The sequence below is a fragment of the Salmo salar genome, chromosome 03 (assembly GCF_965601325.2).
Source record: "Salmo salar chromosome 03, fSalSal1, whole genome shotgun sequence".
Classification (NCBI taxonomy): Eukaryota; Metazoa; Chordata; class Actinopteri; order Salmoniformes; family Salmonidae; genus Salmo; species Salmo salar.
The window spans coordinates 28,194,149-28,219,817 of NC_138293.1; the positions used below are offsets into that span (position 1 = coordinate 28,194,149).

Consider the following 25,669-nt stretch of genomic DNA (forward strand, 5'->3'; position numbering starts at 1 on the left):
CATAAAGTAACATGTCTCTCTCTTTTGAACTCCAACCCCCACTCCCACTCCCTCTCCTTCCCCCCTCTTCTCTCTGTCCCTCTGGCCACCTCCCCATCTTTCTCTCAATTTGTCCCTCTCTCCTGCACTTTTTTCCCTCTCCCCCCACTTTTCTCTCTCTCCTTCCTTCCTTCCCTCTCTCTCTCTTCACCTCCCGTCTCTCCCTCACCCTCTCTCCCTCACCCTCCCTCCCCTCTCTACCCCCCTACACAGTGACCGTGTGGTCAGCTACACGCTGGGCCGAAGGGTGCCGACGGAACATGTCAGTGGACAGCTGCAGTTCAGATTTGAGATCACTTCCTCTATTCATCCAGGTTCCTCTTCCTCTCACACATCCTCTCACATACATCCAGACCTGGGTTCAAATAGTACTCGTTTGCCTTGAAATAGTTTTGCTGCGCTTGATCAAACTGTCCAGATGTAATGGAACTAATGGAATAGTTCCAAAAGTACTAACCCCACCCATTTGGGTCTCTTAACAGGCTCAATCAAACGCTCAAAGTATTTGAACAAAAACTCATGCTAATTGAACCCAGGTTTGTATAGGAAAGGGAAAGTGGGGTACCTAGTCAGTTGAACAACTGAATGCCTTCAACTGAAATGTGTCTTCCGCATTTAACCCAACCCCTCTGAATCAGAGAGGTGTACATCGTGTTTGTTGGCTTCCTCTCATGTCATGTAGGTTCTCTTAGTGTTTTTCAATACAGAGGTGGGAAGATAAGAATATATAATATGTACTGTAAGTGTTTCTGTAAATATCAACTTTCAAATCTACATTTAGACTGGCAGATATTAAACATTCTGTTATTACAATTTGCCATATTGTCATACTCAATGTATACAGGATTTTCCATTCATTGACATACCAAAGCAGAAACAGAGTGGTCTATTAACTAATGAATAGTGTGACTTCATGTTGATATGACCCACTTTGTGTCAGTCAGCCTGGCAGGCCATCACAGGCCTCTGACTGGGAGGTAATGAGCTCTGTTCTGCTCCTGCAGATGATGAAGACATGTCTCTCAGCACAGAGCCTGAGTGTGCCGCTATGCAGGAGACCAGTAACCAGGGGGAGGGCCAGACCTCCCAGGCCCAGGGCCAGGCCAAGGACACCATGAGCCTGGGTCCGGGGGCTCCCGAACTCCCCATGGATGAGGAGGAAGACGCTGGAGCTCCAGAACTTCCAATTGGAGGAGATACAGTTACAGACACGCCCATGGAGGGGCATCCAGCAGGGCCTTTGGGTTCAGAGCAGCCCATGGATGGAGATGGAGATGGAGACTCAGGGTCTAGCTGTTCCAGAGCCAAGGCCCTAAAAACAGAACCAAGCCAACCAGAGGTCAATGGAGCTCAGGGGAAGGAGGAGGTTGCTGTGGCTGTAGCTGTGGCTGCAGAGAAGCTGCCCACGGTAGAGGATAACAGGGAGGAAGGGGGGCAGCAAACCCCCTCCAGTCCTCAGCTTGCTGACCCAGAGCAGGGGGTGGACAGTACCCCAGCAGAGGGTCAGGTCATCCCTGCTGTATTGGAAGACATGGAGAGTGGAGCGCCTGGGGAGCCAGCAGAACAGGTGGTGGGTCAGGAGGAAGGGGACGAGGAATGCTGCTCCCTGCGCATCAGGACCACCCCTAGGCGTAAGAACCGGCCCTGCTCCCTGCCCGTGTCAGAGCTGGAGACAGTCATCGCCTCGGCCTGTGGGGAGCCCGAGACCCCTCGCTCCCACTACATCCGCATCCACCACCTCCTCCACAGTCTGCCCTCCACCCAGCCAGGCACCCAGGAGGACGGGGAGGGAGATGGGGCTGAGGCTGAAACAGAGCCCGATCCAGACCCAGGCCCTGACCAGCTCAGCCCCAGGGTCCAGGATGGCTCAGAAGAGGATGAAAAGGCAGAACCCCTGACCCCCGGGCCCAGGAGGACCCTGCCTCGCAGCCTGTCCATCGAGCGTCTGTCCGACCTGGCCCTGCTACTGGACAGCGAGGGCCGCCACCCCCAGGGCCAGGTCAGGGGTCACCAGAGAGTGTCCGACGAGGATGACATGGAGCCCTGCTGCAGTGATTCCTGCTATGAGGGCCGAGGAGGCCGTCACAACCAGGCACCTCTAGTGGCTGCAGCCAGGATGTCTGTGGAGAGCAGTGATTTCCCCTCCCAGGAGGATGAGGACATGGAGGTGAACGGAGCGGAGAGCAGGGAGCCAGGAGATGGGATGCCCCAGTGGCAGGTGACCCCGTCCACGCAGGTCCAGAGCCCCCAGAGCTTCATAAAAAACGGAGAGTCACCCGTGGCCGGGCCCAGTGGGAAGATAGGACGTGAGTTGGGTTCCTCACTGAATACTAACTAGCAAAATAGAGATGTGAGTTGGGTAAGTTAGGATATACTGACCTGTTTTTGTCGTCCTATAGGAGATTGTCCCCTACCGTCCAGTCATCCTCCAGTCAGCCAGCTTCCTGCTCTGCGTCATGATCCTCATCATTACCCCACTATAGATGAACCACTTCCACCAAGTGAGCTTTGTATATAACTTTGTCTGAGACTCTGAGTCATATCATTCATATTCCTTGTTGATGAACAATACATACCAGGACAAAACTAATGATAGTAACTAAGAAATAATTGTCTCCACTGTGTGTTTGTGTATAGACTGGGAGGCGCGTGTGGACAGCCACGGTCGTGTGTTCTACGTGGACCACATCAACAGGACCACCACGTGGCAGAGACCCACCTCAGCAGCCACGCCCGACGGCATGAGGAGGTCCGGATCCGTTCAACAGATGGAACAGCTCAATAGAAGGTGAGTGAATGGGGGAGACGGGAAGAAAGAAGAGAGAGGTAGATCATATTTTTGTAGCCACTTTTCATTGTATGTTAAAAGAAAACAAGTGAAAACGTACTCTATACAGGGCCATCTGGTGGTTGTAAAAAGAACCTAAAGCTTATTTGTTTCTTGGAGGATTTTCTTAGAATTGGTTCAGTTCTTTCTGAGAATGGGGGAGTTTTGTATTAAACCCCCGAAAGTTGATGTCGGTGCCCGGAAATGAATTTGCATAATACAAAAATACCCATAAAAATCTGTCACTTTAAGATGGAGATTTTTTTGCAATCGATGCATCTCAATCTACCACATCTGCCTAGTGTATGTAGCACTTCCTCATCTGCGGTGAAAGGTGGCAGAGCTAGAGTGGTGTTTGTCAGATCATGACACATCCCGAAAATCGGTCTTCTCACAAAATCGTATGTAGCGTTTGGAATGGTTTGGCCTACAAACTAATACGCCTCTGTGGAAATATGAGGCTCTAACGACCCCCACAAGCATCTTGGTACTTGTTTGAATGCGGTACAGCCGATCTGCCAACTTCTGTCTGTAGCGCCCGAACAGTTTGGGCTACACACTAATATGACACCGTAGAAAGGTGACTCTCACGAACACTTCATGTCGGTTATTTTGCTCTAGGACGCCCACAGACCTCACAAGACTCATCTGAAGGTCTTCCAGTTCCAGTTGAAAAAGAGAATGGAAGTACAGTATATATGGAGACTGTTTAGTGCCAAAAATAAGGGGTTAAATACATGTAAAAAAATATATAATAATCCTGATCATTCTTGTACATTATCTCTCACATATAGGACAGACACTTCAGAACCCTGCCCCCCATTGATACCTATTGCTTGGATTTTTTTTTCAAAAGCATTTGCTGCTGATAGTAACTGTGTGTTGTTGTGTGTTGAACATTTGGTTAGGACTGTGGCTGTCTTTTTTTTACGCTTGTACTGTCTTTTTGAGCCACTACTAGAATAACTCTCCATTAAATGCCTGAGATATTCTGAATGGAGGAAAAGTCACTAAGTCTTGACAGTAATAATCAGATGAGAAATGTGCACAACAGGCTGTGAAGAATTGCATAAGTGTTATTATACAACTGCAGTGCATGAAATCTCTTAATGGGATTGGAGACCTAGAGAGCGAGGGAGGAGAAATTCATTTAAATGCTTATTGAAGGCGAGGACAGGGCTTGCCCTCGCTGGGCTGGTGGAATTCCCTTTGTGTGTCTGGAATGAGAAGTGTGTCCAACTGGAGACATGAGCAGTGGGCTGTGTCATAGATCCTTCTCTCTGTCAGGATAACCCCTGCACAGACCTCACATGTATGGAAGACTATTACAGTAGTGGAATCCATTGATCAATGGTCGCAAATTCTATTTCTTTCTCTCTGGGGATTAAACCTACATTTATTGTGCAGTATTGAGTGATAATTCAATAAAAATGTGTTTTTTTAATAAAAAAATGTCTTACCAAGATGAATTATCTAACGTCATTAGCAGATAATTTTTTGCTTATTTAAAAAAAGGCTTAATATAAACAAGTCATGTATATTGCAGCATTACCACAAAAAAGGAAGAGGCAAGTAGAAGGGGAAAAAAGTAAGGAACTTCTATGTCAGCCCTGTATTAAAGAACATAAATGGTTAAAGAAAAGTGTGATAAATAAAAACAAATGCCAATTTCATTTAAGGACCAAAAAACTGACAGCTGTGCCATATAAATTGCAAAATAGTTGGGAAGAGATTTGATGTACCCGTTCCATGGCACATGGTTTATGAATTGATATGCAAAACAACGCCGGATTCAAAACTTCTAATTTTTCAATTTAAATTACTATACAAAATTCTTGCAACCAATTGAATGTTATATATATGGAGGATACAATCTTCCCAGCTCTGCAGATTTTGCTGTGAGGAGGCAGAGTCATTAGATAATTTTATTTTGGTATTGTCCATATGTAGCTCGTTTTTGATCACATGTCCAGGAATGGCTGATGTCACGTCCTGACCAGTAAAAGTTGTTTGTTATTGTAGTTTGGTCAGGGCATGGCAGGGGGTGTTTGTTTAGAGTGTTTCGGAGTTTGTTGGGCTATGTTCTTGTTAGTCTATTTCTGTTAGTTCTAGTATGTCTATTTCTATGTGGTGTTTATTGGGTTGACCTTCAATTGGAAGCAGCTGCTCCTCGTTGCTTCTAATTGAAGGTCCTATTTAAGAGGGGTGTTTTTTCTATGGGATTTGTGGGTAGTTGTTTCCTGTTTTGTGTTCGTGCACCTGACAGGACTGTTTATTGTCGTTTGTGGTTTTGTATACGTTTTCCTTCTTTAATAAAATAAGATGAGTTTACACGTTCCCGCTGCGTTTTGGTCAAATCCCTACGACACCCGTGACAGCTGAAGAATTGCAACATTTGCCGAGAACTAACGCTGCAGATAGCAATACTGGGTGATTTGAAAAGCCATAGTTAATCAATCAATAATATAATAATTATTTTAGCAAAAAATAGAAAGGTTCAGTACTTTTGTGAAGCATCACAGCACAGTTGAAAAATATATGGCAAATAGAAATCCAAAATGGATGAGGTTGAGAGATAGATGGGAGGAGTTGAAGGGTGGGACTAATAACAAGATAACCAATGTAAAACATACGGGGTCTGTAAAATGTATATAGGTTCAGAACTTTTGTGAAATAGCACAGTTACAATTAGAAATCAAACTGGATGGACATCAGAAATAGAGGAAGGACTAAAAACAAACAAAATATAACTATTGTAAAATAGATTGTCTGTAAAATGTGTATAAGGTAGAAGGTAGAAGCCTAAGTGTTTATTCGTTTACTCCAATTGGGGGAAGGATGGTATGGTTTGCGGGGAATAATAAAGGTATATTTTTAAAGTATGTATATCTATATAGGTATGTGTATATGTGTATATGTATGCATACGTGTATGTATATGGATATTAAGCTGATCCACCTCTTAAAAAAACAAGTAATGTATCTTATTTCAATATTTTTAAGATATTTTACCTTAATCATCTTATTAACAAGCCGTTTCTTGCACATTTAAAGGAATGGTCTAGATTGAGGCACCGTTGCTCTGACTTAAGGATGTTTAGTAAATGTGTGCTGATGTGTTTGTCAGGTACCAGAGCATCCAGAGGACCATGGCCACAGACAGGAGTGAGAATGAAGGAAGCAGAAGCAGGAGTGAGAGAACAAGCCTCAACAACAACAGCAGTGAGACAGACTCTCCTTCGATGGCTAATGGTAAGTGGGACCACACCACAATGTCACAATTACAGAATGCAATAAACTGAAGTGTAATCTTCCTTTGTAAAAAGTCATGTCATGGGTATACAAAAGGGTTTTCAAAGTTTTACACACAATCTAGTACTCAACTGTCACCATTTAGGTAATGTTCCTTTGTTCCCTCCTGGTGTGTGTGTGTGTGTGTAGAGCTGAGAAGAGACAGCTCCTCTTCCTCCTCCTCCTCGTCATCATCTCCAGTCAACAGTCAGAAGATCACAGCTATGTTACAGAGTCCAGCGGTGAAGTTCATCACACACCCAGAGTTTTTCACTGTCCTCCATGCCAACTATGTGAGTACCTATCTCCCTAATGGACAATTATAACTATACACAGTGGACAATTATAACAAACATAGTTCCCTTTTGAACACCAATACCAATGCTCAGTAACATATTCTAGTCTTCAGTAACAGATGCTGAATATTCTTCCATTGTGGTTCAGATTGGTTGTGTATGGTTTTTCTTGTTTCCAGGGTTATGCTGTTATGTTTTTCTCTTCTCAGGGGGCCTACCGCATGTTCACCAGCAGCACGTGCCTGAAGCACATGATCCTGAAGATTCGTAGAGACGCTCGTAACCTTGAGAGGTACCAGCACAACAAAGACCTGGTTACCTTCCTCAACCGCTTCGCTGATGCCCAGCTGGAACTGCCTCGGGGCTGGGAGATCAAGACTGACCCTCAGGGCAAGGTGCAGAGACATCAACCCTTAGTTCATCCACAGCTAACTCTCCCACTTATTCACATAAGAGTTTAATGTACCTTGGTTGAGAAGATGGAAAATATGTGAAAAAAATGAATAAGTTTACCAATGATTCTATTGATTTGGTCTATGCCTTCAGATCTAGCAGTACCGGTATTTAGATTTGTGTTTAACTTTGGTACGTTTTTTTCCTGTAACATCTTCTCTTTGGTCCAGAACTTCTTTGTGGACCACAACAGCCGAGCAACCACGTTCATCGACCCGAGAATCCCTCTTCAGAACGGTTGTCTGCCCAACCACCTGACCCACAGGCAGCACCTGCAGCGATTACGCAGCTACAGTGCTGGAGAGGTCAGAAGTCAAACAGTACTATAGAGAATACATGTCCTTGTTTTTAAGTGTTGTAACTGTTTGATTGATAACCATAACGTCTTCGAATTATGGGAAAATGTAATTTAATTTATGTATTTGCTTGTTTATAGCTGTACCTTTTGTAATATGTATTCTGTCAGGCCTCGGAGGTGTCCCGTAGTCGAGGTGCGGCCTTGTTGTCACGGCCTGGGAACAGTGTGGTGGCCGCGATGCGGAGCCAGCATCATCCTGATCCAGTGCCACAAGGTGTGTCCTGTACATACAATACACAAAGCACACAAATCACGTGTTATAGTTTCTGCTGTGTGATACAGTTTCTGCAGTTAGTCAATGTGAGTCAATTTCTGCTGTGTGAGTCAGTCTAACTGTCTTCTGAATTCAATGTCTTTGTTCCATTCGCAGCGTATAATGAGAAGATAGTGGCCTTCCTCCGTCAGCCTGGAATACTAGAAGTTCTAACGGAGCGCCAGCCAGCCCTGTCCAGGAACCATTCCCTGAGGTAGATATACACACTGGGGGATGAATTTCATTTATTTTTTATATGAGGACTTTGTAGATTCAGAGAATGTGAATATATCTCAAATCACTGCTGTATTGGTTCCATACTTCCATAACTGAAGTTCCCACTCGGAAAAATAAAGGCTAACACTTTACATTACAGTGCCCTTAATGTGTAACTACTCATGTAATTACAGTGTAACAAGTATTGTAATTATGCATTATTACACTGTACTTAGCAGTAACCTTAGCCCTAACCCTAGCCTCAACTCTAACCCTAACTTCAACCATAGCTTCATGTCCACATCCTGGTTCAACCTTTACCCTAGCCTCAACCCCAACCCTAACCCTAGCTTCATGTCCACATCCTGGTTCAACCCTAACCCTAGCTTCATGTCCACATCTTGGTTCAACCCTAACCACAACCCTAACCCTAGCTTCATGTCCACATCCTGGTTCAACCCTAACCCTAGCTTCATGTCCACATCTTGGTTCAACCCTAACCACAACCCTAACCCTAGCTTCATGTCCACATGGCAGTTCAACCCTAGCCTCAACCACAACTCTAACCCTAGCTTAATGTCCAAATCCTGGTTAAAACCTCTCTGGGCTAGGTGGGACGTTAGCATCCCACTCTATTCAACAGCCAGTGGAATCGCGTGGCGCGAAATACAAATACCTCAGAAATGCTATAACTTCAATTTCTCAAACATATTACTATTTTACACCACTTGAAAGATAAGACTCTCGTTAATCCAACCACGTTGTCCGATTTCAAAAAGGCTTTACAGCGAAAGCAAAACATTAGATTGTCAGGAGAGTACCCAGCCAAAAATAATCACACAGCCATTTTCAAAGCAAGCATATATGTCACAAAAACCAAAACCACAGCTAAATGCAGCACTAACCTTTGATGATCTTCATCAGATGACACTCCTAGGACATTATGTTATACAATACATGCATGTTTTGTTCAATCAAGTTCATATTTATATCAAAAAACAGCTTTTTACATTAGCATGTGATGTTCAGAACTAGCATACCCACCGAAAACTTCCGGTGAATTTACTAAATTACTCATGATAAACGTTGACAAAATACATAAATTATTTTAAGAATTATAGATACAGAACTCCTTTATGTAAACGCTATGTCAGATTTTAAAATAGGTTTTCGGCGAAAGCACATTTTGCAATATTCTGAGTACATAGCTCGGCCATCACAGGCTAGCTAATTTGACACCCACCAAGTTTGGGGCAACCTAAACTCAGAATTACTATTAGAAAAATTGGATTTCCTTTGCTGTTCTTCGTCAGAATGCACTCCCAGGACTTCTACTTCAATAACAAATGTTGTTTTGGTTCCAAATAATCCATAGTTATATCCAAATACCTCCGTTTTGTTCGTGCGTTCAGGTCACTATCCGAAGGGTAACGCGCGAGCGCATTTCGTGACAAAAAATGTCAAAATATTCCATTACCGTACTTAGAAGCATGTCAAACGCTGTTTAAAATCAATTTTTATGCTATTTTTCTCGTAAAATAGCGATAATATTCCAACCGGACAACGTTGTATTCATTCAAAGACTGAAAGAAAAACAATTGAGAAGTCTCGTGAACGCGCATCTCAGTCTCACTGTCCCCAGGCAGGCCACTTACAAACTCTGCTGCTGTACTTTGCCCAGAGACAGGAGGCATGTCATTCCGCTTTCTGAACGCTTTAGAGAGCCAATGGAAGCCTTAGAAAGTGTCATGTAACAGCACAGATGCTGTAATTTCGATAAAGATGCAACAGAAGGACTACAAATTTTCAGACAGGGCACTTCCTGCATAGAATCTTCTCAGGTTTTGGCCTGCCATATGAGTTCTGTTATACTCACAGACACCATTCAAACAGTTTTAGAAACCTTAGTGTTTTCTATCCAAATCTACTAATTTCCTTAAACGTAAGACCTTACAATTGCTGCACCTTAGGTATCTGGATGGTATTTTTGGACTGGGAGGAGGCTCCATCTCTGAATTCAGGGAATTCTTAAACCTTTTGAATTCACATCACTTAGCAATCACCATTACACATAATTTGCAATACAAAAAAAATTGCATTTCTAGATCCACAGATATTTTTCATTGAAAAGGGGGGAGAAACCAAACAATTGGCAACTAAAGTTTTCTTTAAGGAAACAGATAGACATGCCTTCCTTCACAAATGTAGTTTCCATGCAAAACACACATAAAGGGGGTTGATCAAATCACAACTTATACCTTTCCACAGAATTTGTAGTTTCCCTGGGGAAATAGAGGCCACAAGAATACTCTCCTCAGCCTTAAGGCCCATGGGCTACTCTAGGCAGTTCCTAAGAGAGGTTAAGACTGAGGTAAATCAGACCTTCCAGACCCATGGAGCATATAAGGTAGAGAAGGATAACCGCCACGTGGTTCCATCTGTGGGGACTTATTCTCAGGCTCTGGAGGGGTTCCACTCTGAACTTAAATCTAATTTTCAACAGGCCCAGAATGATTGTGAGGCCTTGAAATATTTCAGGGTAATCTCAGCCTATAGGAGGAATAAGAACTTGAAGGACATCTAGTCCATTCAAGCCTGTCTAAGAAGAAACTGGTACAGAATAAGCATTTTACCCCCAAAAAGTTTCTGTCCAATAGGCCTTCGGGTCTGGGGGGGCCAATCAGGCATGTAGTCCCATTAGATACTGGAAATGTGGTTTATGCGATCGAGTGCCTTGTTTGTCATGAACTCTATATTAGAGAGACACACAATGCACTACAATGCAGATTTTTTTTTAAATCCATACCACATTCAGAAGGGTTGTATGCCCACTTAAGGGCTCATACAGTGGAGAACCTTAGAATTTTTGGCCTGGTGGTCAAAAACTCAAAGACAGGGAGCAGAGTGACAATGGATTAGACCAGTAGGAACCATTGATTCTCTAAACCAGGGCTGCCCAACCCTACAGTCCTGTGGGTTTTCAGTCCAACCCTAATTTAACACACCTGATTCTACTAATTAGCTGCTCAACAAGACCTTAACTAGCTGAATCAGATACGCTAAATTAGGGTTGGACTGAAAACCAACTGGACAGTAGATCTTCAGGAAGAGGATTGGGCAGCCCGGCTCTTGGCCTCAATGAGAAATAAAAAGCCACACAGTAATTTGTCTCCATCTTATGGCTGCTTTAGACTTGAAGTCTACTGGGATTTATGAATTGGTTTAGGATAAAGCTACAGATCTATTGTACTTGTCATAATCATTATTATTTATTGTCTGAATTCCTGTAGAATCTCTTTACCTTTGATTACTTTTGTGTGGATTTGGTAGAAATTATGTGATGGAAATAACTCCTCATAGGCTTACTTTAGTTTCAATTTGAGTGAATATTTATAGGAATTACTTTTTTTCTCCCTATTTTGGGGATTTGACTTATGATTTGCATTTATGATTTGCACTTATTCCCCATCCCAAATATTCCCCTAATTTGAAAGCCCTTTGGATTCATTATTCTTATTTAATATATTTTGGTGTGTTTCTGAATATTCTGTTGAAGCCGGAAGTTTACATACACCTTAGCCAAATACATTTAAAAACTCAGTTTTTCACAATTCCTGACTTTTAATCACAGTAAAAATGCCCTGTCTTAGGTCAGTTAGGATCACCACTTTATTTTAAGAATGTGAAATGTCAGAATAATAGTAGAGAGAATGATTTATTTCAGCTTTTATTTCTGTCATCACCTTCCCAGTGGGTCAGAAGTTTCCATACACTCAATTAGTATTTGGCAGCATTGCCTTTAAATTGTTTAACTTGGGTCAAACGTTTTGGGTAGCCTTCCACACGCTTCCCACAATAAGTTGGGTGAATTTTGGCCCGTTCCTCTTGACAGAGCTGGTGTAACTGAGTCAGGTTTGTAGGCCTCCTTGCTCGCACATGCTTTTTCAGTTCTGCCCACAAATTTTCTATAGGATTGAGGTCAGGGCTTTGTGATGGCCACTCCAATGCCTTGACTTTGTTGTCCTTAAGCCATTTTGCCACAACTTTGGAAGTATGCTTGGGGTCATTGTCCATTTGGAAGACCCATTTGCGACCAAGCTTTAACTTCCTGACTGATGTCTTGAGATGTTGCTTCAATATATCCACATCATTTTCCTCCCTCATGATGCCATCTATTTTGTGAAGTGCACCAGTCCCTCCTGCACCAAAGCACTCCCACAACATGATGCTGCCACTCCCGTGTTTCACAGTTGGGATGGTGATCTTCAGCTTACAAGCCTCCCCCTTTTTCCTCCAAACATAACGATGGTCGTTATGGCCAAACAGTTCTATTTTTGTGTCATCAGACCAGAGGACATTTCTCCAAAAAGTATGATCTTTGTCCCCATGTGCAGTTGCAAACCGTAGTCTGGCTTTTTTATGGCTGTTTTGGAGCAATGGCTTCTTCATTTCTGAGCGGCCTTTCAGGTTATGACGATATAGAACTCGTTTTACTGTGGATATAGATACTTTTGTACTTGTTTCCTCCAGCATCTTCACAAGGTCCTTTGCTGTTGTTCTGGAATTGATTTGCACTTTTCACACCAAAGTACGTTCATCTCTAGGAGACAGAACGCGTCTCCTTCCTGAGCGGTATGACGGCTGTGTGGTCCCATGGTGTTTATAGTTACATACTATTGTTTGTACAGATGAACATGTTACCTTCAGGCATTTGGAAATTGCTCCCAGGGATGAACCAGACTTGTGGAGGTCTACAATTGTTTTTCCTGAGGTCTTGGCTGATTTCTTTTGATTTTCCCATGATGTCAAGCAAAGAGGCACTGAGTTTGAAGGTAGGCCTTGAAATACATCCACAGGTACACCTCCAATTGAGTCAAATGATGTCAATTAGCCTATCAGAAGGTTCTAAAGCCACAACATCATTTTCTGGAATTTTCCAAGCTGTTTAAAGGCACAGTCAACTTAGTGTATGTAATCTTCTGACGCACTGGAATTGTGATACAGTGAAATAATATGTCTGTAAACAATTGTTGGAAAAATTACTTGTGTCATGCACAAAGTAGATGTCCTAAGCGACTTGCTAAAACTATAGTTTGTTCACAAGAAATGTATGTATTGGTTGAAAAGCTAGTTAATGACTCCTACCTAAGTGTATGTAAACTTCTGACTTCAACTGTACATGTAGGTCTTGTAGCTATCATCAGCCTAGTATACAGACCTTTCCTTTTGAAAGACTGTTGTCTGGAACTATTCTAACCCTAATCACCCCCAAGGCCTGAGCCCTAACACTGACCTCTCTGGCTCCTATACCTAACCCGAACCACTCGAGAGACCTGAATCCTAACCTTAACCTCTCTGGCACCCATACCTAACCTTAACCATTCCTGAGGCCTGAGTCCTACCCTAAACCTCCTTGGTTCCCATGACTAACCCTAACCCCTTGGGAGATCCAAATGCTTTTACCTACAACTATAACAAACATTTGTCTACAAATTATTTTGAATATACTCCCCTATTTTCCTATGGTAAAATACCCCCCATCAAACAAAACACTAGCTTCAACCAAAACCATAACACTAACCCTAGCTTCAACCAAAATCCTAACACTAACTCTAGCTTCAACCAAAACCATAACACTAACCCTAGCTTCAACCAAAACCATAACACTAACCCTAGCTTCAACCAAAACCATAACACTAACCCTAGCTTCAACCAAAACCATAACACTAATCCTAGCTTCAACCAAAACCCTAAAACTAACCCTAGCTTCAACCAAAACCATACCCTGAAGTAACCCTAAGTACAGTGTAAATAGTGTAATAGGGAGTAATTTGTTACACTGTAATTACAGGAATAATTACACAGTAGTAAAGGCACTAATGTAAAGTGTAACCAAATAAAGTTATTATATTCTGTCAGGTTTGATAGAACACACCCAGTCTAGTCCAGATTATAGTGTATGTTTATAATGTCTGTGTCATGTGTGCTTGCAGGGAAAAGATCCACTACATCAGAACAGAGGGCACCGAAAGACTGGAGAAACTAGCATGTGATGCAGACCTGGTGATACTGTTGAGGTAGGTGGCAACTGTTATTACCCCCTGAATGTTTCATTGTAGTATTGTCATTATTTCCATGTTTGTCACTTGTTGGATGTCCCTACAGCTTGTTTGAAGAGGAGATCATGTCCTATGTTCCGCCCTCCTTCCATCCTGGCTTCAGCTTCTCTCCGCGTTGTTCACCAGGGTCTTCACCACAGAACTCTCCAGGTGGGTTGGCACTAATGGCAAACAGAGCCGTAGTGGGTTAAATGTATTCACAAGAATTGGTCAAAAACCATGTCACATATGGTTATACTTGTGTTATATCCATGTCTCATGTCATTGGAGGACTGCATGTCACGGAGTTGAATGTGCTTGTCAACAGGAATGTCGAGAGCGAGAGCACCTGCCCCGTACCGGAGAGACTTTGAGGCCAAACTACGCAACTTCTACAGGAAACTGGAGGCTAAAGGCTATGGCCAGGGCCCAGGAAAGATCAAGTAAGGAAAGCAGTCTAAAATGTCCATTAACATGATTACGCACACCTTTTTCAAATACAGTTACAGAATAGAACATGCAGTCTTCCGTGACATGCAGTCCTCCAATGACATGAGTGTTGTGTATGCAAATTAATTTGTGTATGCAAATTAGCACTATACTGAATATCCATGTCTGTGTTGCTGAGCAATCCTATGATGTTGTGTTCCAGGCTTATCGTCCGGAGAGACCACCTGCTGGAGGGTACCTTTAACCAGGTCATGGCCTACTCACGCAAGGAACTACAGAGGAATAAGCTCTACATCACTTTCATAGGAGAGGAGGGGTACACCAAAGCTTCTTCTATTTACCTGAACACATGAAATAACATGTCTTTAGGATTACTGAATTCAATTCAGTTACTTTGAAAAAGTAATTAACGTGTCAAGAAGGAACCCCCTCTCGTCTTTTAAAGAACAAACTGCTCATTTTTGGGGCGATAGAGGTTAACAAATGTTTGTTTTATTTGTCTGCTACTGACATAACTCAGGTCTCTTCTTTTCCCACACCATCAGGCTGGACTACAGTGGGCCATCCAGAGAGTTCTTCTTCCTGCTGTCTCAGGAGCTGTTCAACCCCTACTATGGCCTGTTTGAGTACTCAGCCAACGACACATACACCGTCCAGATCAGCCCCATGTCCGCCTTCGTAGAGAACCATCTGGATTGGTGAGGAGGGCATCTGCTTGTCCTGTGTTTAAGCTTCCTTCAAACTCATAAAACCTGGGATGTGTTCATTAGGCCCCAAATTGAAGAAAACTGACTGAAACCAGGAGGGACTACCTTGACTTGTCTAATAAGAAACACTCTTAATTGTTTTCCGTTGCAGAGCATTTTCAAATGTTTTCCATGTCCTAATGATCATGAACCTGGGCTTGTTCTTGTATGGAGGAAAAAAGTAATGGGTTTCATAGAAATCTCATGTCAAGAGACCTAAACACTTTAATTGCATTGGATTTCTAGTTTATTTGTTATTTTATATTAACCCATCCACCAATCTCCCTCTTCGGAGGACACATGTCTTGTTTGTTTTTTACAGCTTTTCTGCTACATATACATACATTTTGCATACATGGTACTTTTATATTAAGCAGTCACATAACAATAGATTACTAAACATAAGCTCTTTAATCCCACCCCTCAGCCACTCTCAGCCCATCCCACCTATCACAATAGACTTTCCATGTGCCATATATTTTTCAATTGTGCTGTGATGTTTTACATACATTTTGAACCTTTCTAAATCGTATAATATCCACAGATTGTGAGCTAAAGATAAACCTTTCCTACGAGTATTATTATTTGGCTTTCCAAATTACCCAACACTGCTATTTGTAAGGTTAATTGTAAGTGAATGTTGTGATTTTTTTAACCATTCCTGAACCTGTGACCAGAAACATGCTACAGAATAAATGATCTAGTGATTCTGTCTTCGCAGCAACATCTACAGAGCTGAGATAGTTGTATGCCCCATATATATAGCATTGTGTTAGTGGCAAGAATTTTGTATAATAATTTACATTGAAAAAACTTGAAGTGTTGAATCAAGTGTTTTTTGTACCAGTTCATAAACCATGTGCCATGGAATCGGTACATAGAAAATCTCTTCCCATTTATTTTGCAACATGTATGGCGCAGCTGTCAACTTTTTGGTCCTCAAATGAAACTGGTATATTTTTTTATTTATGCCATTTCCTTTCAGACAATTTGTATCTTTAATATGCGGCACGCAAACAAGTTAAATAGGCACGTTTGTCTGGCTTAGTATTCCAAAGAAAATGTAATATTCTTTGCTCATATGATTTTAAAAAACGAGTCGTCTGGAGTAGCGCCATTAGTAAGTAAGTAAACTGTGATAGGTTCAAAGAGTTAATCAATGTGATTTTTCCATAAATAGACAAGTATTTACCTCTCCATGGTTGCAGAAATCTTATCTATTTTTGCTGACTTTCTATTGAAATTGATTTGTCAGTTCTATTATCTTTTTTGAGATGTGAATACCAAGTATGTCTACTTCACCATCTGCCCATTTTATTGGTAACCTACAAGGTAGTGTAAACACTGTTGTTTAATGATCCAATACATAATATGGTACACTTGTCATAATTAGGTTTTAGTCCAGAGAGACTAGAAAAGTGATCAAGATCTTCAATGAGACTGTGCAGAGATCCACAATGCGGACTTAAGAAAAAAACTTGAGTCGTTAGCATACATTGAAACTTGTTTTTATGCCCTGGATTACTAACCCCTTGATATTCTTGTTAGATCTACTTTTAATAGCTAGCATTTCAAATGGCCATAATAAATAGATATGGAAACAGACAGCCTTGTTTTACTACTCTTAAATGCTCAATACTTTCTGAGACGAAACCATTATTTACTATTTTATATCTGGGGTTGCTGTACAGAACTTTAATTTCAGTGAATCTTTTATATAATGGGTTAAAGTAATCCAGGCATTTATATATAAATTCTAGTCATACTTTATCAAACACCTTTTCAAAATCTGCTATGAAGACCAGGCCTGGTATCTTTGATGTTTCATAATGTTCAATTGTTTCAAGTAATTGTCGTATATTATCTCCAATATATTGTCCATGTAAAAAAACCTGTCTGATCAGGATGAACAATATCTGGTAAAACCTTTTTTATTCTATGTGCTATGCATTTTGCCAGGATTTTCACATCGCAACATTGAAGTGTAAGAGGCCTCCAGTTTTTAAATGGACTAGATCTTTATACTTACCACCTGGGTCCTGTTTTAGTAGTAATGAAATCAGTCCTTGTTGAGTACCTGAACGTCTACCATTTTTATAGGAGTAATTAAAACATGCTAATAATGGATCTTTGAGTACATCAAAAAGGGTCTGATATACCTCTACTGGTATACCATCAAGCCCTGGTGTTTTTTCAGACTGAAAAGTTTTAATTGCCTCAAAGTTCCTCTTCTGTAAGTTGGCCTTCACACAGGTCTTTCTGTAAATGTGTTAATTTTACATTACTATTTGGAAAGAAATCCTGACAGTTAACATCATTCAGTGTAAATGGAGAATGAAAAGAAAAAATGTTGCTTCTTTCAAAAATGTAATTTGTGAATCATGGATGACTTCATTTGTAACAAGTTTCTGTAAATTATTTTTGGTAGCATTTCTATATTGAAGATTTTGAAGTTGTGTGAGACCTGTCTGTGTGTGTTTGTGTGCAGGTTCCGGTTTAGTGGGCGTATTTTGGGACTGGTGTTGATCCACCAGTATCTCCTGGATGCCTTCTTCACGCGGCCCTTCTACAAGGCTCTCCTTAGACTGTGAGTGTCTCTGTCGCTCGACATTGACCTTTACAATTCTTCTGTACAGAAAAAAAGTCTCTGCCACGTTAACAACAAAGAAAAATTATCCATATTGGATTAGTGTGCAGTCTGGCATAAATGTCCAAAGAAGTTTGAGGCTTAACACAGTCTAACCCAGATTGAGTGACTTTCTAGCGTGAGCACTAATGACAAGTCTCCCCAGATAGGATGATAATGGGCTACAACAACTGACACAATCAGCATTCTTTACAATTAAACACAAAGAAAATGCACCTCAGACTAGTGAGTGAGTTACTCCCCTTGATTGACTTTAAGGCAGTGGGTTGCTTTGTGCAGTAATACCTAGTGAACCCCAAAGCAGTTAATGTGTGAGATAAATATGTTTACCTGTGCAGAGCCACTGACCTGAGTGATCTGGAATACCTAGACGAGGAGTTCCATCAGAGTCTACAGTGGATGAAAGACAATGACATCACAGACATGCTGGACCTTACCTTCACTGTGAATGAGGAAGTCTTCGGACAGGTATGTGTGTGTCCTCCACAGGAGGTTGGTGGCACCTTAAATGGGAAGGACGGGCTTGTCGTAATGGCTGGAGCGGAATGAGTTGGAATAGTATCAAATACATCAAACACACACCCCTCATTCCATTCGCTCCGTTCAAGCTATTATTATGGGCCGTCCTCCCCTCAGCAGCCTCCAGTGGTGTCCTCAATGATAAGAAATGCGTACAGTGTCTAAACATAAACCCAAAGCAAGCTAAAGTATAAGATGTTATTTTACTACGAAATTATCCTCATGATCTGTGTATATCTTTCAGTATATACACTATATATAAAAGTATGTGGACACTACTTCAAATTAGTTGATTCAGCTATTTCCGCCACGCCCGTTGCTGACAGATGTATAAAATCGAGCACACAGCCATGCAATCTCCATAGACAAAAGTTCATCAAATTTCTGCCCTGCTAGAGCTGCCCCGGTCAACTGTAAGGGCTGTTATTGTGTAGTGAAAAGGTCTAGGAGCAACAACAGATCAGCCGCTAAGTGGTAGGCCACACAAGCTCACAGAACGGGACTGCCGAGTGCTGAAGCGCATAGCTCATAAAAATTGTCTGGCCTCAGTTGCAACACTTACTACCAAGTTCCAAACTACCTCTGGAAGCAACGTCAGCAAAATAACTGTTCGTCGGGAGCTTCATGAAATGGGTTTCCATGGCCGAGGAGCCGCACACAAGCCTAAGATCACCATGCGCAATGCCAAGCGTCACCTGGAATGGTGTAAAGCTCGCTGCCATTGGACTCTGGAGCAGTGGAAATGTGTTCTCTGGAGTGATGAATCACGCTTCACCAGCTGGCAGGCCGACGGACTAATCTGGGTTTGGCGGATGCCAGGAGAACGATACCTGCCCGAATGCATAGTGCCAACTGTAAAGTTTGGTGGAGCTTCTAACTTTGTGGCAACAGTTTGGAGAAGGCCCTTTTCTGTTTCAGGATGACAATGCCCCATGCACAAAGCGAAGTCCATACAGAAATGGTTTGTCGATTTTGGTGTGTTAGAACTTGACTGGCCTGCACAGAGCTCTGACCTCAACTCCATCGAACACATTTGGGATGAACTGGAGCACAGACTGCGAGCCAGACCTAATTGCCCAACATTAACCTTTATTTAACTAAGCAAGTCAATTAAGGAATAATTCTTATTTACAATGATGGCCTACCAAAAGGCAAAAGGCCTCCTGCAGGGATGGGGACTGGGATTACAAATAATAAAATCTAATAAAAATATAGGACAAAACACACATAATGACGAGAGACAACAACACTACATAAAAGAGACCTAAGACAACAACACAGCATGGCAGCAACACATGACAACACAGCATGGTAGCAGCACAAAACAGGGTAGCAGCACAAAACAGGGTAGGAACATTGTTGGGCACAGACAACAGCACAAAGGGCAAGAAGGTAGAGGCATCAATACATCATGCAAAGCAGCCACAACTGTGGCTCTTACTGTCAGTAAGAGTGTCCATGATTGAGTCTTTGAATGAAGAGATTGAGATAAAACTGTCCAGTATGAGTGTTTGTTGCAGCTCATTCCAGTCGCTAGCTGCAGCGAACTGAAAAGACGAGCGACTCAGGGACATGTGTGCTTTGGGAACCTTTAACAGAATGTGACTGGCAGAACAAGTGTTGTATGTGGAGGATGAGGGCTGCAGTAGATATCTCAGATAGGGGGGAGTGAGGGGGGAGTGAGGCCTAAGAGGGTTTTATAAATAAGCAACAACCAGTGGGTCTTGCGACGGATATACAGAGATGACCAGTTTACAGAAGAGTATAGAGTGCAGTGATGTGTCCTATAAGGAGCATTGGTGGCAAATCTTATTACCGAATGGTAAAGAACATCTAGCCGCTTGAGAGCACCCCTACCTGCCGATCTATAAATTACGTCTCCATAATCTAGCATGGTCATCTGAATCAGGGTTAGTTTGGCAAACCATGTCTAGATTTAACTTTAGCCTGCAGCTTTGATATGTGCTGAGAGAACAACAGTGTACCGTCTAGCCATACTCCCAAGTACTTGTATGAGGTGACTACCTCAAGCTGTAAACCCTCAGAAGTAGTAATCACACCTGTGGGGAGAGGGGCATTCTTCTTACCAAACCACAACCTTTGTTTTGGAGCTGTTCAGAAGAAGTTTAAGGGTAGAGAAAGTTTGTTGGACACTAAGAAAGCTTTGTTGTAGAGCGTTTAACACAAAATCTGGGGAGGCACCAGTTGAGTATAAGACTATCATCTGCATATTAATGGTGAGAGAGCTTCCTACTGCCTGAGCTATGTTGTTGATGTAAATTGAGAAGAGCATGGGGCCTAGGATCGAGCCTAGGATCGAGCCTTGGGGTACTCCTTTGGTGACAGGCAGTGGCTGAGAGAGCAGATGTTCTCACTTTATACACTGCACTCTTTGAGAGAGGTAGTTAGCAAACCAGGCCGAAGACCCCTTAGAGACACCAATACTCCTTAGCCGGACCACAAGAATGGAATGGTCTACCGTATCAAAAGCTTTGGCCAAGTCAATAGAAATAGCAGCACAACATTGCTTAGAATCAAGGGCAATGGTGACATCATTGAGGACCTTTAATGTTGCAGTGACAATGTTTTTTTAGGGTCAAGTTTAAGGAGCTCCTTTGGCACCTCGGACTCAGTGACCACCTGCAGGGAGAAACTTTGTTGCGGGCAGGGGAAAAGAGGGAGGAGCATCGGGGGAGTCGCATTAGAAGGGGTGAGGGATGAGGAAATGTTGGACGGGCAAGGAGGCATGGCTGAGTCAAATAGGAATCCTGACTTAATGAAGTGGTGATTAAAGAGCTCAGCCATGTGCTTCTTGTCAGTAACAACCACATCATCAACTTTGAGAAGGAGGGTTTATTCTCCAGGTCATTAACCGTTTTCCAGAACTTCTTGGGGTGACACCGGCAGAGAGAGAACTGCTACTTAAAGTAACTAACTTTGGCCTTCAGGATAGCCTGAGTGCACTTATTTCTCATTTGCCTGAACGAGAGCTCGTCAGCCTGAGTATGCGTGTGCCAAGCCTTTCGGCAAAAATTGAATTCTTGAGGTGGAGTAACTCTGCAAGATCACGGTCGAACCAGGGGCTGAACCTATTTCTAATTCTCTTTATGGGGGCGTGTTTGTTAACAATATCACTGAAGATATCAAAAAAGAACGTCCAAGTTTCTTTGACAGAGGGGATCAAGCTGATTCTATACCAATTTACAGAGGCCAGGTCATGAAGGAAGGCTTGCTCATTAAAGAGTTTTAGCAACCGTCTATGACAAATCAGGACAGGACGTCTCACTGAGCAGCCATTAAGAGCACAGGCTGTTAAACAGTTTTCAAAGGTCATTACTGAAAACACTGGACTGGTACCTATCAGGATTATTTGTGAGGAGAACATTGAGGAGAGTAGCCTTTTCTGGGTGTTTGGAGTCATACCTTGTGGGATTGGTAATAATCTGAGAAAGATTTAGGGAGTCCCATTGCTTTAGGACTTGGTCAGGTAGTTTAAGCATGTCCCAGTTTAGGTCACCTACTGTAGCAGGACAAATTCAGAGAGAGTTTAGGGGCCAGGAGAGAGCTTAGGGCAGGTAGGGTACAGGCCGGTGCTGATGGAGGATGAAAAAAAACCTTCAACAGTCAATGAAGAGCTATTTGAAAGTTGAATGCTTAACCAGCAAATCAAATTGTTTGGGGACAGACTAAGTGGAGATAACCGAGCACTGAAGGTGATCCTTGGTAAAGATTTCCACTCCCCCACCTTAGGAAGATCTCCTGCCAAACAAGGTTATAGCCAGAAAGGTTGACATCAGTTTTTAAAAAAAACTCTTCCTTAACCACGTCTCAGTAATGACCAACACATCTGGATTGGAGCTGTGAAACCACACTTTAAATTGATCAATTTTAGGTAATAAGCTACTAGTGTTAACGTGCAGAAAACCCAGGCTTTTACGAGAGCAGATATCAGTGAAACAGATATCAGAGCACAAGTCAGAATTGGGGCTAGCAACAGTAGATGGGCCAGGGTGCACATGCACTTTTCCAGATATCATCAACAGTAATACAATCAAGGCACGGCATAGGACAGGGAGAGCTCTGCAGTGTTGATTTATGACATTTGAATGAGCATTAGATGGCAATAGGATCATATTATACAGAAATTTCATCAGGTAACATAAATACACAGCCGGCGAGAGGTGGTTAGAATAGAATGGGGGGCCAAAAGTCTTTGTAACCAATAGAGTCAGAGTACCGAGTGTGGGAACAAACAGTCTGTCCCACGGTAGGATCATCCTGTATACAGTTGAAGTCGGAAGTTTACATACACCTTAGCCAAATACATTTAAAAACTCAGTTTTTCACAATTCCTGACATTTAATCCCATTAAAAATTCCCTGTTTTAGGTCAGTTTGGATCACCACTTTATTTTAAGAATGTGAAATGTCAGAATAATAGTAGAGAGAATTATTTATTTCAGCTTTAATTTCTTTCATCACATTCCCAGTGGGTCAGAAGTTTCCATACACTCAAATAGTATTTGGCAGCATTGCCTTTAAATTGTTAAACTTGGGTCAAACGTTTTGGTTAGCCTTCTACAAGCTTCCCACAATAAGTTGGGTGAATTTTGGCCCATTCCTCCTGACAGAGCTGGTGTAACTGAGTCAGGTTTGTAGGCCTCCTTGCTCGCACATGCTTTTTCAGTTCTGCCCACATATTTTCTATAAGATTGAGGTCAGGGCTTTGTGATGGCCACTCCAATGCCTTGACTTTGTTGTCCTTAAGCCATTTTGCCACAACTTTGAAAGTATGCTTGGGGTCATTGTCCATTTGGAAGACCCATTTGCGACCAAGCTTTAACTTCCTGAGTGATGTCTTGAGATGTTGCTTCAATATGGCCACAATTTTTCCTCCCTCATGATGCCATCCATTTTGTGAAGTGCACCAGTCCCTCCTTCAGCAAAGCACCCCCACAACATGATGCTGCCACCCCCGTGCTTCACGGTTGGGATGGTGTTCGTCGGCTTGCAAGCCTCCCCCTTTTTCATCCAAACATGATGATGGTCATTATGGCCAAACAGTTCTATTTTGGTTTCATCAGACCAGAGGACATTCCTTCAAAAAGTACAATCTTTGTCCCCATGTGCAGTTGCAAACTGTAGTCCAGCTTTTTTAATGGCGGTTTTGGAGCAGTGGCTTCTTCCTTGCTGAGCGGCCTTTCAGGTTATGTCAATATAGGACTCGTTTTACTGTGGACATAGATACTTTTGTACCGGTTTCCGCAAAGAATCTTCACAAGGTCCTTTGCTGTTGTTCTGGGATTGATTTGCAATTTTCGCACCAAAGTACGTTCATCTCATGTTCTGTCTCCTAGTCTCCTTCCTGAGCGGTATGACAGCTGCGTGGTCCCATGGTGTTTATACTTGCGTACTATTGTTTGTACAGATGAACATGGTACCTTCAGGCGTTTGGAAATTGCTCCCAAGGATGAACCAGACTTGTGGAGGTCTACGGTGAGGGAAAAAAGTATTTGATCCCCTGCTGATTTTGTACGTTTGCCCACTGACAAAGAAATAGTCAGTCTATAATTTGAATGGTAGGTTTATTTGAACAGTTAGAGACAGAATAACAACAAAAAAATCCAGAAAAACGCATGTCAAAAATGTTATAAATTGATTTGCATTTTAATGAGGGAAATAAGTATTTGACCCCCTCTCAATCAGAAAGATTTCTGGCTCCCAGGTGTCTTTTATACAGGTAACGAGCTGAGATTAGTCGCGCACTCTTAAAAGGGAGTGCTCCTAATCTCAGTTTGTTACCTGTATAAAAGACACCTGTCCACAGAAGCAATCAATCAATCAGATTCCAAACTCTCCACCATGGCCAAGACCAAAGAGCTCTCCAAGGATGTCAGGGACAAGATTGTAGACCTACACAAGGCTGGAATGGGCTACAAGACCATCGCCAAGCAGCTTGGTGAGAAGGTGACAACAGTTGTTGCGATTATTCGCAAATGGAAGAAACACAAAAGAACTGTCAATCTCCCTCGGCCTGGGGCTCCATTCAAGATCTCACCTCGTGGAGTTGCAATGATCATGAGAACGGTGAGAAATCAGCCCAGAACTACACGGGAGGATCTTGTCAATGATCTCAAGGCAGCTGGGACAGGACAACTTCACCGCATCAAAGGGAGGATGGACAGGGCCATGTACCGTCAAATCTTGGGTGAGAACCTCCTTCCCTCAGCCAGGGCATTGAAAATGGGTCGTGGATGGGTATTCCAGCATGACAATGACCCAAAACACACGGCCAAGGCAACAAAGGAGTGGCTCAAGAAGAAGCACATTAAGGTCCTGGAGTGGCCTAGCCAGTCTCCAGACCTTAATCCCATAGAAAATCTGTGGAGGGAGCTGAAGGTTTGAGTTGCCAAAAATCAGCCTCGAAACCTTAAATGACTTGGAGAAGATCTGCAAAGAGGAGTGGGACAAAATCCCTCCTGAGATGTGTGCAAACCTGGTGGCCAACTACAAGAAACGTCTGACCTCTGTGATTGCCAACATGGGTTTTGCCACCAAGTACTAAGTCATGTTTTGCATTTTTTTGTTGTTATTCTGTCTCTCACTGTTCAAATAAACCTACCATTAAAATTATAGACTGATCATTTCTTTGTCAGAGGGCAAACGTACAAAATCAGCAGGGGATCAAATAATTTTTTCCCCTCACTGTACAATTTCTATTCCTGAGGCCTTGGCTGATTTCTTTTGATTTTCCCCATGATGTCAAGCAAAGAGGCACTGAGTTTGAAGGTAGGCCTTGAAATACATCCACAGGTACACCTCCAATTGACTCAAATGATGTAATTGAGCCTATCGGAAGCTTCTAAAGCCATGACATCATTTTCTGGAATTTTCCAAGCTTTTTAAAGGCACAGTCAACTTAGTGTATGTAATCTTCTGACCCACTAAATTGTGATGCAGTGAATTATAAGTGAAATAATCTGTCTGTAAACAATTGTTGGAAAAAGTACTTGTGTTATGCACAAATTAGATGTCCTAACCGACTTGCCAAAACTATAGTTTCTCACAAGACATTTGTGGTTGAAAAACAAGTTTTAATGACTACAACCGAAGTGTATGTAAAATTCCAACTTCAACTGTATATCCCTGCCAAAAAATCCAAGTTCATCTAACTCTAAATCTATATTTTTTCAAAACATGCTGAAAAATGCAGGAGCTCATCTGCTCATGACCTCTATCTCTCTAATGCTTTTGTGCCTGAATGGAAGTCCTCGCTGCAATATTCCCACATCTAGTGGAAAGCCTTCCCAGAAGAGTGGAGGCTGTTATAGCAGCAAAGGGGGGACCAACTCCATAGTAATGCCCATGATTTTGGAATGATATGTTCGACAAGCAGGTGTCCACATACATTTGGTCATGTAGTGTACTTTCATTGGGGCTTTTGCATTGTAAGGTATGTCTGTATTGTAACATGGATA

The 25,669-nt window shown here is 42.3% G+C and overlaps 1 protein-coding gene across 2 annotated transcripts in view; it reads left to right on the forward strand.

Moving 5' to 3' along the window:
* LOC106599291 (E3 ubiquitin-protein ligase HECW1) overlaps positions 1-25,669 on the forward strand; it is a 56,969-nt gene that overhangs the window by 23,136 nt on the left and 8,164 nt on the right. For both annotated transcript variants that reach the window (XM_014190454.3, XM_014190450.3), the window contains exons 8-24: positions 253-353; positions 1,044-2,345; positions 2,439-2,540; positions 2,677-2,827; positions 5,993-6,117; positions 6,307-6,449; positions 6,662-6,847; positions 7,076-7,210; positions 7,372-7,477; positions 7,634-7,730; positions 13,726-13,809; positions 13,898-14,001; positions 14,159-14,273; positions 14,483-14,596; positions 14,826-14,978; positions 17,515-17,613; positions 18,012-18,141. In XM_014190454.3, the coding sequence (XP_014045929.1) occupies positions 253-353; positions 1,044-2,345; positions 2,439-2,540; positions 2,677-2,827; positions 5,993-6,117; positions 6,307-6,449; positions 6,662-6,847; positions 7,076-7,210; positions 7,372-7,477; positions 7,634-7,730; positions 13,726-13,809; positions 13,898-14,001; positions 14,159-14,273; positions 14,483-14,596; positions 14,826-14,978; positions 17,515-17,613; positions 18,012-18,141 (3,247 nt within the window). The remainder of the gene's footprint in view (positions 1-252; positions 354-1,043; positions 2,346-2,438; positions 2,541-2,676; positions 2,828-5,992; positions 6,118-6,306; positions 6,450-6,661; positions 6,848-7,075; positions 7,211-7,371; positions 7,478-7,633; positions 7,731-13,725; positions 13,810-13,897; positions 14,002-14,158; positions 14,274-14,482; positions 14,597-14,825; positions 14,979-17,514; positions 17,614-18,011; positions 18,142-25,669) is intronic.